At 36.8% G+C, this 19594-nt stretch overlaps 1 protein-coding gene across 1 annotated transcript in view; it reads left to right on the top strand.

Moving 5' to 3' along the window:
- scara5 (scavenger receptor class A, member 5 (putative)) overlaps positions 1-16863 on the top strand; it is a 137974-nt gene extending 121111 nt beyond the window's left edge. The window contains exon 12 of the mRNA XM_030128938.1: positions 11425-16863. Coding sequence (XP_029984798.1) covers positions 11425-11558 — 134 coding nt within the window. The 3' untranslated portion in view covers positions 11559-16863. The remainder of the gene's footprint in view (positions 1-11424) is intronic.
- The last annotated feature ends 2731 nt before the right edge of the window (positions 16864-19594 follow it).

The raw sequence follows: 19594 nt of genomic DNA, 5'->3' as shown, positions 1-19594 counted from the left end.
GGATATATTGGTTTTACCCCGACCACCGCCGCTGTGGGATCTGCCGGATATCCTTTATGTGAACGCCATAACTAGGACAGATTTGGTTGGATTTCTTCTCCCTTGATAACCAACATAGGGGACCCCTTGTGGAAGAACCCCGTGGATTTTAACTTCTCTATGAGTTTATGTTTATGCATTTGGCAGACGCTTTTTTCCTAAGCAACTTACAGGGGAAAACCAATCAAATCACTCAATCAATCAAATTTTATTTATATAGCACCAGATCACAACAAAAAGTTATCTCATGACACTTTATATATAGAGTTGGTCAAAACCAGACTAAGCCAATTTACAGAAACCCAACAGAATCCTCCAGGAGCAAACACTTGTGACTGGTGACAGTGGCGAGGAGTATTATAAGTCATCCAAATGTGGGCACTTAAGTTGAAAATCATTTTTATGGACATTAAATCAAACAATAATAGGCCAATTGAGATAGAATTTGGTTCATATTGATTGTCTTACAAATGTCTGTTTTCATATGGAGTCATTTTCATTCACTAGGTGGAGTTTTGTGGAGCAAATAATTGGTTCTCTGACCATTATTCTGCCACTATCAGGTCGATGTAGCTCAAATTGCGTTTACCGTATTTTCCGGACTATAGAGTGCACCTGAATTTAAGCCGCATCTGAATATAAGCTGCACCCACCAAATTTTAAAAGAAAAAAATATTTGTACATATATAGGCCACACCTGACTATAAGCTGCAGGTGTCCATGTTGTAACATGAGATATTTACACAGAAAGATGGTAAACAGAAAGATTATTTAAATATTTATTTACATACCTTAGCTGCTTTTTTTCCATACAGTGCCTGTTAACACAGCAGTAAATCAACAGAAACACGACCGGTTAAAAAACCCAGAAAAGTCATTGATCTCTATCTTCATCTTCCTTCTGCGTATTGAAACCACTGCAGTCGTCTTCTTCAGTGTCGGAGTTGAACATTCTCAGAAAGGCTCCATCACACACCTTCTCAGTCTCTCTTTCGTTGTCTCTCTCAATGGCACTTCTGTGCTGCAGCTTTATTTCCTTCTTAGACACATTGATTGCTTTTAACTTAAAAGCTGCATCATATGCATTTCTTCTTGTGTTTTCCATGATGACGGTTTGTGCATGACACGCAAAATGATTGTTAAAAGTTAAGCTTAAAACTTCTCCTCTTCACATCATCTCTTCCACCTGTCTCTCAGTCTTGCGCTTCCTGTTAGAGCGCCCCCTGGAGGCTGTTAGCCCTTATAAATCTATACTTGAGCCGCATCGTTGGATAAGCCTCAGGGTTCAAATCGTGAGAAACAAGTAGCAGTTTATAATCCAGAAAACACGGTATATCAATTGTCTAACAATTATCGTGGATAGATGTGTATATATAGCAGAGATTGGGGGGATTTCAGGGATATACCCTAAGCCTCGTTATTATTATTGTTATATGCCAGTGTGAGTCCGTGCATTTCACTCCTAAGCCTTCAGCGGTGTTCTACCTGACTTTCATCTTTTAATATCAGTATTATACTGTCAATGCTACACAAAAAAACACAATATAACTGTGTTGTATCACAGAAAGAATGTCAATACTAAAGGAAGAAATCAATGAACACAACTCAGCAGCAGGTCTCCTTTCACAACAGTCACAGCTGCACCATGTACATTATCTCAACACAATCAGCAATATTCCCTGAACAAAATGACAAAAATGCACAAATGTTCATTAAATACATTATACATATTAAAATTATTGCTTTAACCAAATCCATTTCTTCTCCTCTGTCAGGTTGAAAACGGATATTAAATCTAAACCAGAATATTTTAGTATATCCATGCTGCTACAGATGTGGTTTGTAGCTGTTATGCTATTTGACCGTCCAATCAAATGAGGTGAAAATGTTATTGTACTCCTGCTAGATCGCCCCCGTGTGGCCAACATGAAAACTGATTGGTTAAATTAGCAAGTTCCCTGTTAGGATTTTTTTTTTTACCTGGCAACACAAGATGCTGAAATATGATTGGACGAATGCTGTAACATACACATACATAAGCAGTAACCAAGACAAAATATGCCAAATAATGACAATAGACAATTGGGAATAATTTAATACATTTTCATGGAGCAAATATTTAAATGTAGGTCAGTGAGTCAGAAGAAAAATGAGTTGATGGACACTGATATATACATTAGAAACTGCAATTATTCCTTGATGAAACCAGATTTTTAAGTGTTTTTTATGTGAGTTTCAGTGGAATAGCAGCTTTAGTTTCAAAATTAATGAGTTTTATTGTCAAAGAATGGAGACATTTTAGTAATCGCCTTTGGTGTCTGCAAGATAATGAATGCATCCTGTGTCTGTAATTGCTTTGGGATGTTTCTCTCTTCATAAAATTATCCGAAATAAGACAAGATCCAAAGCATCTTCTAGTATTTTGTCAGGTCGTCTCATTAAATTGATTCAGTAAAGGTAAGAAATCATCTACAGTCGCTGAAAAAAGTATTAGACCACCCCTTGTTTTCTTCAGTTTCTTTTTCATTTTAATGCCTGGTACAACTAAAGGTACATTTGTGTGGACAAATATAATGATAACAACAAAAATAGCTCATAATAGTTTAATTTAAGAGCTGATATCTATCCGTGTTCCATGTTTTCTTGATAATAACCAAAATCACTTCAGTTCTTCCATCAGTATCTATGGCACTGTACTGACAAAAACAGTGCTTTTAGGCATTCCATGTTTTCTTTTCTGTCTGTTTTACTCACGTGATACACACAGGAGTTAGTTCTTGAAAACATAACCATTGTTTTTGATGACTTTTGATGGTTTAATAATTTTTTCCGCAACTGTATAATAGTACAGCTCCAGTGTGATGCTTTTATTGTTGATGTGTTAAAACCAACCAGTGGAAATGATGGTCTGTATTAAATTTGAGGAAATGCTGACTTTAGGCTCGTTCTCCAGAGGTCAGAGGTCACGTTGTGAAATAAACAACATCTCAATCTCAGCAGGAGGTCAGTCACATTGTGCTTACCCACAGAACATCTCTGCTGAGACAAACACAGGGAAGCACTTCTGGTTTTTACAAGCTCTGCTGTTTTTTGCTGTTGAGTGGTATGACTTGACCAGTGCCCTGAAATGCTGCAGGGATTAATATAAGGCTTTTATAGGGAAAGTCGTTTGAGCCAGATGTCGTCAAAAAAAAAGAGTCTCGGAGGTCATATCCATCTCTTTTCTCGCTCTCACTTTGTTCATTTTATTCCGCTCAGCAGTCGGACTTACATCATTCAGCGTCTCTGTCCAGGCTGAGTTGTTACCAATGCGTCTGGAAAACCGAGAAAACACACTTTTGTTCCAGGCGACAACAACAAAGGCTAAATGTGTGGCTGGATTCAGTTTAATACAATCTGGCAATGAAGTATAGGTTGTCAGTTGAGTCACTTACCTCTCTGTTTTTTGTCTTAGTTTCATTTATGAAGCAGAATGAATTTAACAGGAGGAAACAGAGTTTACCACCTCAAAAAACAAATAAAAGAGCCTTTTCCTATTCGAGTGTAACAGAGGGAATCGTAACAATGGAAAAGCTGCTGTATCTGTTCAGCACACTCTGAATAAATAAACTAAATGTTTTTCATTTTGTCCACAAAGTAATTATTTGTGCATGAGCCTGTTCTAATCAGAAGCAGAAATGAAAGCAGGCTTGTTAAATTATTCACCAGGAGTTGGAAAAATGAGCAAACAAATTTAAGAGGATTTCTTATAATCACATATTGAACCAAAAAACTGTTGTGGAGAGATCTTTGACCACTCAAGTGTTATATTTAAGAACAAACTGGAGGTGTTTTATACTACTTTATACTTGTACTCCAATAAATTTTAAAGAAATGTTGTACTTTTGACTGTACTACATCTATTTATCAGCTTTTATACAGTGGATAACATGACAAGCTCACTTCATTGTTCTAATTAAGACTGATCCAGTTGTTTTTGTTTTTTATCTCTCAGCTCATTCCATATTTCTGTGAGCTGTTAACAGATTTTTCCTCTAAACTTTAAGTGCTTTAGTTTATCAATGCTAAAATTCAAAATCTAATTACATTAGACTTTATTGATTCCACAATGGGGAAACTCAACAGTCAAGGCAACAGAATAAAGTGCAAGAAAAAGTGGGCATGCATAAAGAGAGTACAAAAAACAATATATAACAAAGTGATCACAATACCTCCTGGTGGAGGTAATAAAGACAATTTATGGCAATGGCTACTGCCACAGTACTGTGGCACAAAATATCAGTTTGCCTATTGCCACAGACCAAACAAATTTGTACTAGAGTCAGTCATGGATACTGTTGCATGAACTCATTACCCTCTTGTTGCCACAGTACTGTGGTAATATATGGCGTAAGAGGGGGACTTGACATCTAGCAGCACTAAGGTGAGAGAGCCAGTGGCGAAATGAACTTATAGCATGTTTTTCAAAGAGTCAGCAGTGCAACGCCAGGTATTTAGACTGCTTCATTAGCACCATTAATTCAAGCCGTTGAAAGCTCCATGTATATGACATTCAAAAAGGAGAGCATCCAAGATTGGATAGTAAGAGAATGAGATGGCTTCCAGTAAGTTGCAGTCATTTTCTTGGCTGCTGTCAGTCCAGCAAAGATGACTCACTTTTTGAATTTAGAAATGTTAAAGACTGACAAATCTTTCAGCATCAACACACATATGTTTACAGGTGCTGTTTCATGTATCGGCTCGGATAGTCTGGATGCAACATTGCCCTAGAATAGTATTTGTGAAACTCTTGAATGTGGAACCTGAACTAAATCGATTGTTAATATCTCTGGTGTAATTTTTGCATTTCACAATTTCATCATAAGGGCCAAATTGGACCCTTTGGCGGGCTGTATGTTTGACACCTGTGATCTAAATCCTTCATCCTCCACTGCAACAAAAAAAAATAGAGAGAGAGAACCAGATCAGATGCTTGTCTCTGTCCTAATGTACTGTATTACTCTACCAGTCAAAAGTTTGGACTCACCTTCTCATTTAAATGGCATGAAATGGACCGCAGATGGCCAACAAGTGCTCAGCATCACTGGGAACTCCTTCAGAACTTTTGGAAAACATTTCAGGTGACTACCTCATGAAGCTCATCGAGAGAATGCCAAGAATATGCAAAGCGGTAATAAAAGCAAAATGTGGCTATTTGGAGGAATCTAAAATATATTGTCACACTTTTTTTTAAACTACTTAATTCCATGCGTTCATTCATAGTTTTGATTCCTTCAGTGTGAATCCACAATGTAAATAGTCATAAAAATAAAGAACAACCAGGTGAGTCCAAACTTCTGACTGGTAGTGTATATCTAAAACACATTCTAGCTCTTCTTCTCTGGGTTATTGCTAGTGTAGCATATGTGTAAGAGGAACCACTGTATGAGTACTGGATATCCTAAGTCACAGATAAACAAGTTAAAGGTGCATGACTCACTGCCTCTCAGTAAAAGTCTTGTTTTTGTTTTCGTTAGGGAAACTTTTCAACTTCAGATAAAAACATCTGTGGCTTTTAAGTAAAAGATAATGTCTGTAACCAATTGTAGCTACAGTGTTTGTGAATGTCAAAGGCTTCCAAACCTTTTTTATTAAGCGTGTTTACCAAAACCATATCTAATCCTGATCATTTAGTCCAGTGGTTTTGATCTTGAACTCGGTTACATCGTGTTTGCTCCCCATCTGACTCGGGCTCTGGGTAAACAGGTCCAAAGGTCTGAAACATCTCAAACTCTTACAGATGAAGTGGATAAAATTAAATGGTAGAATTCATTGCAAAGGTGAACTCCCTCAGTCTCCCATGACGAGAAACAATAGAACAGTCTGGAGTCGGGAGGAAGGCCTCAGTGAGAAGAGTCAGTTGTGCAGGAAGGAAAACCTGGTCCAGGATGGAACGCCGTGAGGGAATTTCTTCAGATTTATGCAAACTTGGACTCGAGGATGAATTGATGAGATTTCAGTGGCCAAAAGTCACAACCACCGTGATCGCAGAGAACATTATTCTGCATGATGTCTTACTTCACTTCCTTCACAAACATGAGCTTTGACAGATGTAAACAGAAACGTGGTTGATGGAGGAAAACAACCCTGAGGCTAAAACGTATATTTGTCATTTCTCAGCAGCTTTTTGATCCAACAAGTCACTTTCACAGTTAAACACTCTTCTGTAAATTGTCCTTGTGTGTTCCCCTGAGATCCCAAACAGTTCGCCGGTGATTCAACACTTATTTGTGAGATGTGTCATAAATTTTCTGGATCCCACCCTGATGCTGTAAATGTGTGTTGAGGTCCAGAGTAAACGAGTTAAAGGTCTGCGTCCGCTGAAGTAAACTCTCAGCGGCAGAACAGCTGGGTTTCATGTACAACAACACTGGACACGTACACCGTTTCCCCAGTGCATACCTCATTTACATCCTGCATATATGTACATGTTCACTGTGTGTTTAATGCTGCTTTCAACACCTCAAATCGGCAGCCAGTTAGTGTTTGTTAATGTGATGTCATAAATGAAGAAGAAATGTTTGAAGAAAATGAGGAATTAATTAGGTAATTTATTTTTTTTTTATGTTATTTAACTAGAAGTTTGCATTTTTACTTTATCATCTCATATTGTATTGTCAGGAGCTACATTTGGCAATAGATCCCAAACCAACCAAATCAAATGTGTATAAAATATTTGCAATTGGAGTTTGCCCTGAAATGTGTTTTGTGAGATCAGAACAAACCCAACCTTTGACCACCAAAGTCATCCGCTCCTCCTTACCTCCAATTAAAAGTTTGCTCCAAATTAGGAACAAATCCCTTAGTGCATTCTTGAGATATCGTCTCATAAATGAATGTTGTCTCAATAACTTTGACCTTTATTCATCCCTGCATCCAAGTGAATGCTTGTGCCAGATTTTTTGCAGCATTCTGACAAACCATTCCTGAGATGCTGCATATTATACATACTGTGTATTAGTGGTTCCCACATCACAAATTTCTGGTGACCCCACACATTCAAAACAGAGACATTTTTTTGCTAAAATTAATTTGTTTTGAAATACTATGTTGCAAATAAACGTTAATTTTAGATGACATTCAGTCTATATAATGTATATTATTATGGAGGGAGGCAGAAAAACCAGGTGTAGATTATTGCGCAAAGTGAGAAGTTTATTTTCCTTGGTCAGGATATGTACAGTCAGTCCAGCTTGGATTTACAAGACTGACAGTTAATACTGAACAAACAAGAACTCAAACTATGAATTATGAAAGAGCTGCAGCATCTGAAACCGACCACAATGAACATTTGAAAGATAAACAGTACCACAGTGCTTCAGTTTCAGACTCACAGTTTGTCATGTCTTTGTTTGTCATTGTGATTGTCTCTCTCAACTCACCATATATTTTTTATTTGTAATTTTTTTTTTAAATTTTATTAATTACCAGAAATTTCAGGCGACCCATTTGAATTCCAGGCGACCCCATGTTGGGTCCTGACCCCAAGATTGAAAAATACTGCTGTATATGAATAACAGATGCTCTGTCACAGATTAATCTAAAAACACACAATTTATAGCCTTCACTCTGTACTCAGGTACGATGAAAAAGACATAACTGTGCCCACTGATGAATTAAGTGTAATATTCATGTGATTGATTGTGTTGTGTACCATTTAAAAATCATAATTATCACGAAATAGTATTGTAATATATGATGATTTGCAACCACAGATCTAGGTAAAGAACTGTCTGCATAGTTTTTCCCTTTTGTTTTGGCTGTAGTGCTGTTAAAAAACATTTAAATGCTGATAATGGAAAGGAAAACTCACTTTATTATTAGATTTAATTGAAATGTGTGTAAATATGAGCAACATGAATTATGTTTTTCTCCAGTTATACCTGTGCCTGAGTTTTCTTTTCCCAGTAAAGTTTATTTTAAAGCCTTTTGAGACTACTACTTGGTTTGTAATTTTGGGTTATGTAAATAAAATTCACCCAACTCGACTAAACAGCATAACATTTTATTAGACTGTGCTTCACAGGAGAGTTTTTACGCATCCAGTGATGATCTAAAGTCATCAAACCTGATCTGATCTCTGAAAAAAAATCTCTGAGCAAAATGCAAATGGAAAAAATCACACCCTAAATCACATTAATGGAAAGACGAACTGTCTGACGCAGTCCCAGTGAGAGTTTTTGGAAACATTTCATTTTTGCATGGTTCATGAAACATCTCTGATATGGCAGCATGGGGTCTGTGACACATGTGCTGCTGCAGCTTGGATGAATTTTCCTCAAATTTGTTTCCAACAGAAAAAAAGGGAAAGAAAAGACAGTTTGATTTGTCAGCAGTGAATTAAGCAAGAGTGTAGAGATTGAATGCCAGACACCTCAGGTCATACAGTGTTTACTTATAATGTATTCATTAAAGGGGCTGTGTGTAATATTTCTACTTTCAAATATCAAAAAATGACCTAAAATAATCATCAGAATGTTTTCAATAAAGAACTGTGAAGTTCTGCCAAAGATGTCAGTGTATTAGATTGTAAAAATATGAGCTGAATTTATTTCCAGCGACAGGCCGGGGGATTTATGTGACCACTAGAGGGAGGAGTAAGTCCCTCTGCCAGTCTCCTATGGTGAGGAAAACTAACACCATGGAGCCAAAGCATCAGAAAGTGACCAGATGGGATGAGAACCATTAAGAAACAACTTTTAAGGCAAAGAAAAGAAGTGATAAAAATAGCAGCTGTTGTTTTCTCCACTGGACACAGTAAATGTAAAGAATGGAGTTTGATACTGAAATGTCAGTGGTGAGTTTGATTGTGAGACTTATGAAGGTATAAAGTTATTATGGGATGTTATTATTGTTGCTAAGTTGTCATTTGTTGATCCATGGTTCAGACTAAACTGTGACAGTTCTGACCTTGTTTGTTGGATTCAAACAGATCTTTAGTTCAGTTACTGTCAATACAAACTTTACAGAAAGTAGAGATGATTTGTGGTTTTACTGTGGCTGTTTTCTGTCTAAAAACAGAGCTAAGCTAACAGAGCTATAATGTAAACTATCAGCTGATGTGGCAGGTGAAGATTATAAGACACTGTTATTTTGAGTGACTGTTAAAATAAGCATCTGTGAGTTTTAGTCTGAAGAAGAGAACTTAATGACACCATAATACACAAACAATGAGCTTTATATATTATAAAGTGAGTGGTACAATCTGTGGAGACATAGTGTTGATTTGTTGGCAGTTCTGGTGCCAGACTGACCCCTGCTGGTGAGAGTTTGGAATCTCAATACAATATTGAACTGCTTAGTGACAAGGTGATCAATGAAATATGAAGAAAAACTATGAATGAAATCATTTTTAGGCTGATAGTATAGTAAAACATCAATGTAGACAGTGTATTTCTCATCAACAAATTTCATTCGATCATTATTTAATCTTTGGTTTAAGTTAAGACTTTAAACCTTCTCAGTAATTACATCATCTTTAAAGGATAGTGGTGAAATAATCAGCAGGATATAAAACTTATATCTTATAACTTATACCTATAACTTATATAAATGTTTTAAAACTCTGAACAAAGGCTTAAATAACATTAAATTCTCAGTGTGTTCCTCATTTGATATCATTTCACCTGTTTTGTTCCTGACTGTGTGATGAAATATGTGCTGACTTTTAAGAGGAAATAAAGCAGAAGATGAACAGTCTGGGACGATGATGATGATGATGATGATGATGATGATGATGATGGCTCTGAATTATCTGAGTTTTATGAGTCTGCTGGCTTAAAACTAGTGGCCTTGTGATTTTGATGATACTCATTTGCCAGGATGTTTGATATATCATTGCTGAAGTTGTGGTTGAACTTCTGACCTCTTTAGTTATGAGTTCTAACACTTGAAGATCAACACATCCAACCAAATATCTCTTTATCTCGGTTCCATTCCCTCACAGTCGTTAGTACTTGAGTGTTTCTATCTTACATCCTTCTACGCCACTATATCTCAGAGATACTTTGTTTTTCTTCCTCCACTACATTTATCTGGAAGGTTTAGTTCATTTTACCATTTTTCATCCTCTTCCTATCCAGCAAAAACCACAAATATCCACATGTGCTGATTTTGTGATAAACTGAAGGATGAAGTGTTTCCTTTGAGACCAAAATTTTCCTTCTTCTTGTGCTAAATAGCATTTTGGATCTGCTGGAAAATGCATTTTTGCAAATCTGAAAACAGACCTCTCTCTTTGAGTTATCCTGTGAAAACATCAAATGTATGATCATCCCATGGCATATGATTCATTACTGAAGATTAAACAACCAACAGTATGTAAAGTAGTGAAAATGAGCTCAGACTTAAACACTGAAACTATAACATGCAACTTAATGAGTCAAAAACATCATATCTGTATAACAGTAAATCAGTGACAGGAACCATATAACAGTTAATTTTGCTGAGAATATTTTATCTTAAGCATGTTTTTAGAGTATGAGTTCAGAGCAGAGGTGTTTATTTTAGTTCAGAGATCGCATAATATATGGCATAATAACCTATAAATAATGACTACACAATTTTTTGGTTCTTTGTTTTAGTGCTGAAAACTAAACTTACAGTATGTGATGTTTACATTTACAAATTTTCTTTTCACAAAAAATGTAAATAACCTGAATTTCCATTTACAACCTGAAATTTCTAAAGAAAAAGAAGTGTAATTTTAACAATGTTATGCCTCAGCATATTGTTTACACATGTGCAATACAACTTACAGATCACAGTGGATCTCCAAAACGTAAAAGTAACAGCCATCTTGAACTGAAAATGATAGTTTTTATCTTTATGATCAGAAAAACATCAGTGACACCTTTGACTGCCATTGTCTTCTGTGCAATGTTTACGCTTTGCAAATTCATCCTTCGGGCCAGATTGAACCCTTTGGAGGGCAGGTTTTGGCCCACAGGCTGTATGTTTAACACCCCTGGTTTAGAGTATATTGACAGTAGGGCATGAGTATTTTTACTGTTTTCTTCTTCCGTCTCCTCTCACAGCTGAGTAACATCGAAAACAGTTGCAAAACCAAAGCGTCCGGGACTTTCGAAAGCCTCCAGTGATTCTGATTTGACAAACAGGAACCAAAGTTTATAGAGTAACTATACTGCCAAAGGCTCTGCTTACCAGCTGGAATTGTGTCTTTTATTACCGGATACAATATTATCTGATCAACAACCCTGAAAGGAAGCAGTGGGACTACTCTGAGGCTCCCAAGAACCTTGTATAAAGACACCTCCTGAGATAATATGTACCACTTTGGACTCTTGTGACGTCTTTGTCTTGGTCCTGTTGTCTCCTTTTCTGCAGGTACTGGTCTCATCTGGATGGACGACGTGGCCTGCAACGGGACTGAAAACACCATCCACCAGTGTAAGTTTTCCGGTTGGGGGAAAACAAACTGCGGCCATGTTGAAGATGCAGGAGTGACCTGCGCCGTCTGAGCAGACGTATCATGAAGCAGCTGCAGCAGCCGACCACCTCCTCCAACACTGCCTTAAACCTTCACGAAGCTCCAAGATGAACAGCTTACAGAGATGCCACCTATCTTCCTTTTTTTACCTATAAAAAGCTGATAAACCTTGATATTTTGCAGAAAGTGAGGAGAAACACTTCAGCCGACTAAATATAACCATAAATGTTGTCATATTTTTTCATGGATTGCCATCACAGCTCAAAACACCAGCATCCCTTTCTTCTTCTTGCAGAGAAATGTGTCTAGCCTTTCGGATCTCATCAGGATCAAACTGTTGTGTTGTTTTGTTCTGGTTTATGTCCCTTTCTACTCGTTTGACAAACCTCCATGTCATGCACAAACTGAACCTGCAGCAGCTAAACATGACGTTATGAAGGTTTGAGTCCATGGCCTGAAAACATGTGACGGATGACTCTGAGCGGACTCTTCATCAGGACTTCAGAGCAATGAAGTTCTGCTCATGCTCAGAGTTCAGACCGTTTGGACCTAAAGAGTTCCTAAAGACCTACGACAAACAGAAACTGACAAGACTGTGACAAACTGATGTTTCCTTTGTGGGCGGATGCTGCTCATTCACAGTGTTATAATCATGTAGGAATGGCTTCTGCAAAACATACCACGTACAGTGTTGCCTTATGATATACAGCTTTGCCCGGCTCTGATTCTGTGATTTGCAGGTCACAAATCTTAAACAGCCTAGAAAAGAGTATTTTTATTTATACTTTCACTTTTTTTTAGCTTTCACCTTTTCACCAAACACTGCTAAAAGAATATATTTTATCTTTGTAACACGGAGATTCATTTTTCAAGTACGCAAAATGGATAATTTTCTCAACATTTGGGCGTCTTGTCCACATGTAAATGGATTTTTACAAAGGAAGATTTTTATGAGGATATCGGAGAGATTGGAAAACGATGGCATCATTTATATTATGTCTATTATTTCTTTGTGTGATGAAGCTGCACCTGAAACATCCAATCCAGGTGTATAGATCAGTGGATGACCTGCAGTAGATGAAGGTCAGCACCGATACCTTTTGGAGACGGACCAGACCGGACCAGCATTATGGACAAATCCACATCATGTAAAGACACTTCCACAACCAACACTTAAGGAAATGAAAGTTTACAACTGAACTTGTTGCTGCTTCACCTTCATGACAGATTAAAGCCTCTGCATCTGCTACGTCCAGGATTATCCACAGTGTCCAACAACGATGGTTTAACTGAGTGTTCGGACCAGTTTGGAGTGGTATTTGTGTTGCTGCGTGGACAGATATTTAATAAAACGAGGACAAAAAAATAAAAATATCCGTTAGTTTATACAGGTCACTAAATAATAGGACATTACATCGATTGTGTCATACATTTTTAAAATACAGCATCTCTGATAAGGGTGTGAAAGACATTGAAGCAGCTCCATTTTTATATTTTTATTTGGCATAAAAGCAGGAATAAATAACAGCAAAAACAAAATCTGCCTGTACCACTAATGCCTCTGAGTGTAACGTTCACTCATTTTTCAGCAATAAATTTTGTGTCTGTAGAACTATTTTATGCTGGATGCAAAGCACCAAATAACAGGAAAACAGACAAAGAGAATGAAAACCTAATTGGATGCTCAGCAGATGAAAACCAAACTGTCTTGGATCAGTTTTACAGGCATGAGCATGATTCCAAATCCCGTTGTGACTGCAGAATCTGTAAGGAGATAACATACAGATGGATGACACATTTCTGGGTGTATTTCAGTGCAGCGGTATCTTCATTTGTTCCTATGTTTTTTGCAAGAGGAATCACAAAAAACAAACTACATCTATTACATTTAGCAGGAATGATTTGGCTTTTAATGCATCTAAAGGCATTTGTTTTCCTCTCTTCTTTTGACTCTTTTCATTTGTTAGTTGTTTTTGATATTTTTTTTTTTTATCACTTCTGCTGTTCTTTTCCAACAAGTAGAACAATTTCATCAGAGAGAGGTGATAAATTATGAGAAAAATCTGACGGTAAAGGTCTTTGTAGGATACTCTTCATGAAGTTTTATTGTATAGTTTGACCAGATCTCAACCCAAATGGACAGATTTTCACCACCTCCATCATCAAAGCAACAAATGAAGGTATATATCTTGAAAAATGTTGTTATTATGTTGGGTTTTTCCTTTAATTTGTTGCCCCATTGCATGTTTTGTGGATTTTTCAGCCTCAAAATAATGGACTCTTACAGCTTTTATCACAGTTTTAACATAGAAGTCCGGGCATATTTTGACCCGCAAAGTTGCTATTTACTGAGTGGTTTGTGTTTATAGAAGAGTCTGCAGCTAACAAAGATTTTGGAAATGTTTATCAGTCATTGCAGCTGACAGAGGAAGTGATCAGAAAGAGGGAGAACAGATGAATACAAACAGATGGATGCATGGACGCCTGCCATGTGTGATTTATAACCATGAGCCTGTCAGTGTTTACTGCCAAAAGGGTTTTTTAGTATTAATACTCAGGCACATGCACAGCAAACAGACCACCACCCACAGGCCTTTTCTCTCAGTAGGTCTTCATGTTTATGACTCAACTCCAATCCCAAAGTATTGGTACTTCCCAAGTGTCCTTGTTTTCCTCCGATCCTGAGCGAAGAGGAGACGTTCAGCTGCAAGTCAGACTATAACATAATGCAATAACCCGTCTCTGTACGCTATCATGTTTTATATTTGAAAAGGGCTTTAAAACATTCACTGCACCTTCTGTTGTCGAGTTCGTGTTCCTTCTTCAGTCTGTGGTGATGTCAGTCTGCGTAAGTCGTCCAACTTTAAGCAGATTAAGAGTTATCTGGTGCAAAACGACACATGCTGTCCATGTGAGACCAGGATATGGATTTTATTTAGCATCACAGTGCAGCCAGAAATCACTTTTTCTACCTCATGTTCAGGTGCACGACTGTTTGTCGAGGGGTTCGTGACTGCCACTGAAGAAGACAGATTAGACAAAGAAAAAAGATCAATGAGGTGAGAAAAATCAATTTACTAATATAGGATGTCTCGAAGAATAGATGATCCCAGCGTGAGACATACAGCACCATGCATGATGAAGAAAGGTGTTTCTTGCATCAAAATATAAACCCTGTTAATTTTACAACTGTGCATGGCTCATTATACTATTTCACTTTTATTAAGTGTATTTTTTGATCACTGTATTTGTCATTTTCTGATAAAGAGCAACCAAAATTGATACATTTAAAATACAAAAGTAGAATACTTCCCCAGAAAATTCAGATTTTATTGTGCAGGCACTATATTTATCCATATGCTGTTGCCCGTAAAGGTGGAATAATTTTGTTTTCAGACACATTCCTCTTTTTATTCCTATTTATACACATCAGAATTAACCTTTGGGGCAGTGATAACATACTGAATCGCAGTTACACTTTATCTATTAAGAATAAATCACATTGTCACAATAATTTCATGAGAATAGGTAAAAAAAATATTTTATTTATTTTATTTTTATGGGTAACAATGTATTGGCAAGCCCCCCAGTTAAGCAAAATGTGCTCGACAGGTTGACAAAAATCTTAAAATGGGGTATCAGGTGCAAAATGGAGTGGGGTTCACATTTTGATGCCCACTTCTGTACAGAAATAACTGAAACATCCTATTTTTTTTTTACTAGAAACACCTGAGCTGCATGCCTTATTTATCATGCATGTTCCTATATTTCTCCGTCTGCAGTTTTCTTGAAAAGTAAAGGATTGAAAAGAGTCAGTTTTCTATAAGACACACAGTATTTTCCTTATATTTCTCCATAATCTGTACTCCAGCACCAGCTCAGCATAGGTATAGTAATTCAGTAGTAAGTCTTCTTTCTAATAGTGTTTACACATTGCTAACATTTTAAGGGTTACACCAGCTGACATTTAGCCCTTAACAGGTGCAAACTCCTCTATAAAATCATAGTTGACATGCAGCATCTGGTTGTTTTACCATATATTGTATAATTAACAGTGTTACCACTGATTGCCACTATTGTCATTTGCACTAGCTTAACATTAATGCTCTATAGTTCTCACCAAATCATAACCCTGTGTTCTATTCACATACCTTTTGGTGGTTGTTTGGTGATTCATGTCTTCAATTTTTAGCATTTAGCCTCTTCACTATGAGGCAGAATCAGAGTTTAATAGGCAACAAGATAGCAAAGCAATATTGAATCATAAACTCTGCAATATGAATAAATCCTTTCACTGGTTGGTAATGAAAACATCATTATCTGGAGTTAAAAAGCCCTGAACAGTAGAGGTTAGACTCCCAAGTCACTGTATTTGTCCAGAATGGCACAACAGAGCTACTTTGAAACATTTTTGTGCTGATAGTGCATGTGAATAAGCACCATCGCTGCATCTTTTACCTGAAATCTGTTTTCTGCTATCACATGTCTTACACTGACACCAATATGTGGTTCAGTTTATACTTCACACCCACAGTCAGATCCATTAGTATTTGGACACATTTTGGTCACAAATGTTGTCATTTTGCTTCTGTTTACCACCATGTTGGACCTCATGTGCTGTTCTTTTCCTTCCACATTTCCACACTTTTCTCTTAAATAAGTAAAATATATATAGCACATTTCACAGAAAGAATTCACAAAGTGCTTTACAGTAAAATCAGAAGTAGGATACATAGACAAAGACACACAGACATAAAAGCTTAAAAGCAAACTGTCAAAAACCCACATCGAACTAAAAGCCTGTCTAAACAACAGGGTCTTCCGCTGCTTTTGAAAGGACTCAACAGAATTTAAAGTGCAAAGTGACAGTGGTAATGCATTCCATAGTCTGGGGGCCATTGTTTGAAAGGCTCGATCCCCTCTAGTTATGACCAGCAGGCATCAACTCAATGATCTAAGAGCATGTGTAGGGTTACGCAATTATAGCAACTCAGAAATGTAAACAGGTGCTTGACCATTTAAAGCTCTCAAAGTGAGCGCTAAAGTTTTAAAGTTAATCCTTAAATGAACTGGGAGCCAGTGGAGCTCTGTGGTGAATGTGAATCTGTTTTCTGGTGTGAGTTAAAAGTTTTACCATCATTCTGGTACAAGTTCACTTTGGCTTCATCCAGCTAGAGAATATTTTTCCAGAACTGATCAGGCGTTTTCACATGTTTTCTGTCAGATTCTACTGTGTTCACTGCAAAAATCAAAACCTTACCAAGAGTATTTCTGTCATTTGTAGTCTAAATATCTCATCACACTTAAAATAAGACATAATCACCTAAAGAGTAACTTTTCAGTGAGATATAAGAACTTATTTTTAGACAATAGATCCTGAAAATCTTATTTCAAGAAATCTTACCAAGATAATTTTCACTTGTTCCATCGGAAGATTTTTTTTGCTTAATTCAAACAAAAAAAATCTGCCAAAGGAACAAGTGAAAATTGAGAAAAAGAGAAATGAGAAAAATAGACTTGGTAGGATTTAGATTTTTACAGTGTTCTTCCTGTTATTGTGTTACCAGTGGTTTACACCTTGTTGTTAACCCTCTGTATTTACATTCATGAATGCATCTTTTCATTATAGACCAGGGGGGTCAAACTCATTTTAGTTAAGGGGCAATATTCGGCCCAGTTGGAGCTCAACTGGACTGGACCAGTAAAATAATAGCATAAGCCGATATATAAGGACAACTCCAAACTTTTCAACAATTCCAAATATTTCCATAATTTAACCCTGTAAAGCCTGAACCATTAAATCATTGACAGAAAATTCCAGCTCTTTGAAACTGGAGCCTTTACCCCCCAAAAATTTCCAAATATCGATTTCCATGTATGAGTTTCAATTTTGTATCTTATTCGATACATCAGGTCTCAATTCCTCAAATATTATTATTTTTGAACGAACAAAACATAATATAACACAAACATGTCTAACAAATTGGTAATTCCTTTTCAAAATTGCCAAAGTTCTGCCTCCTTCCTCTTTAATGACAGTGTCATCGGAAAGGCCTCTGGTGAACAAATTCCTCCCCCCTGGTGGATTATCTGTGTATTGCATGTATCTAATTGTATACATCAGGTTTTTCAAGAAAAATCACACTGATCATGTGGAGGGCTTCAAAACTCATGTATCAGATATGATACGTTTGGTGTTATAGGGTTAATATCTTTTTTTTTAACCAAAATGAAGAGAAAATTTTCAAGTTGTCATTATTTATATTCATAATTTTTTCACATTAAACCAAGAAGAATATTTGGAGTCATTATTTATAGGTTATTATGCTATTATTCACCTCACAAATTCATCCCTCCGCATGTTTAACACCTGTGTTATAGACTTTGAAAATGACACACTGACCTCCTCTATTGTGTTCTGGACTTAGATGGATGTAAAATGTTTTTTCTTCGCCAACAAAAGAATACTTGATCATCCGCTTTAGTTGTCTTTCATGGTCTTCCAGGCCTTTTGGTTTTACTGAGCTCAACAGTGGATTCTTTCTTTTTAAGACTGGACCAAATTGTTGATTGGACTACTCCTTAAGTTTTATCTATGTCTCTGAACGATTTCCTTCACTTGCATTGACACCTCTTTGGACCTCTCATATTGAGGATCCAAATGTAAATTCAACATCTGGAATCAGCTCCTTTCAAGACCTTTTATCTTCTTCATTTATATATACAAATATATTCTGGAACTGCCATGAAAGTAACACTGGGTCTTTATGGTTAAACAGAAGAACAGCATAATAGTTTCATTTATGTGCCTGAAAAGGGGTGGGAAGAAGTGCAACTTAATAGTGAAAAAATGTCACTGTGAGAGGAAAATGACAGTATCTGAAAATCTGGAAGAAACTTAATGGAAACTGTGTTGCATGCATGTTGTTTTAAAAGTTTAATCAGTAATAATTCCCTTACTGGAAAGAAGCAAACAGTGATTTAAGATCACTGTCGAAGTAGAGGTGGTGAGGAACAGGTTACAGTTAATATTTCTTGAAGTAAATCTTTGTAACTGAGGTTATATTAAAGATGGTTCAGCTCTTTACAGTCACCTTAGAGTTAAAAAAAAAAGAAAAAAAGTTGACTTTATTTTTGACAAATCACCTTGACTATGGATTTGGAAACAGCACCACCGTCAGTAGCATGTTTGATAGATTTTCCCGGTCTGCAGCAGGTGAAAACATTGCAGACCAGTTGTTTATTTTAACATCATAGACATTTTAGTGAAGATAAACTCTCCGACCAGTTAAATACACCCATAATGGTTCTCATGTGTGTTTAATGCTCCCTCCTGTTTACTCTCCTCTCGGTGCTAAATGTGTTTTGACTGACGTTCAGTCGCAGCCTTTCACATCCCATCGAGTTTGAGACTGTTGTGATGTGACGTCCTGATTGGTGAGAGGCTCCTCTGACCTTAGATCAGCTTTGACATGATGGGGTCAAATAGCTCAAATACTGAAATATAAAGCAGACAAAAGCACCAGAACACATTTAAAAGAGACTAATGCACCAAAGTGCTTGAATGTGTTTGTTTTTTTATGTATGTATACATGTTACAGAGACTTAAATATGCAATTTCTGGACTGTTTGTATTAATTGTGCTGGTCATAACACATATAAGGGCATGGAATTTGCATTAAAAACACTTGATAAACTGTTTCACATTTGCTTACAGAACAAATAGACAACTTTTTTTTTTTATCTGTTTTGCTCATTTGTGCCACTAAAATGCTGTATATGCACTGCTGAAGTAATAAAGTGTAGATTTGTTTAAAGAAGTGAGCTGTGTTATTTTTGTTCATATTAACAGAGCTGAGCTGAAAACACTTGTAAGACGTCAATGAAGCAGGTGAAGATGGATGACTGCATACACATATTGCTGCAGCACATGGATGTGTGCACGCCATATATGTGCTGTGATTGACAGAAGTGAAGTGTAATTATGAGTATGAATGTTTCCACATGTGAAGCGGATATAGAAATGATTGGCTGAAAATCACCTGACACACATGGCCGACAGTCAGA

Source organism: Sphaeramia orbicularis, chromosome 24 (genome assembly GCF_902148855.1).
Source record: "Sphaeramia orbicularis chromosome 24, fSphaOr1.1, whole genome shotgun sequence".
NCBI lineage: Eukaryota > Metazoa > Chordata > Actinopteri > Kurtiformes > Apogonidae > Sphaeramia > Sphaeramia orbicularis.
The sequence above is the reverse complement of the archived record's forward strand: the minus strand, read 5'-3'. Positions and strand labels throughout refer to the sequence as shown.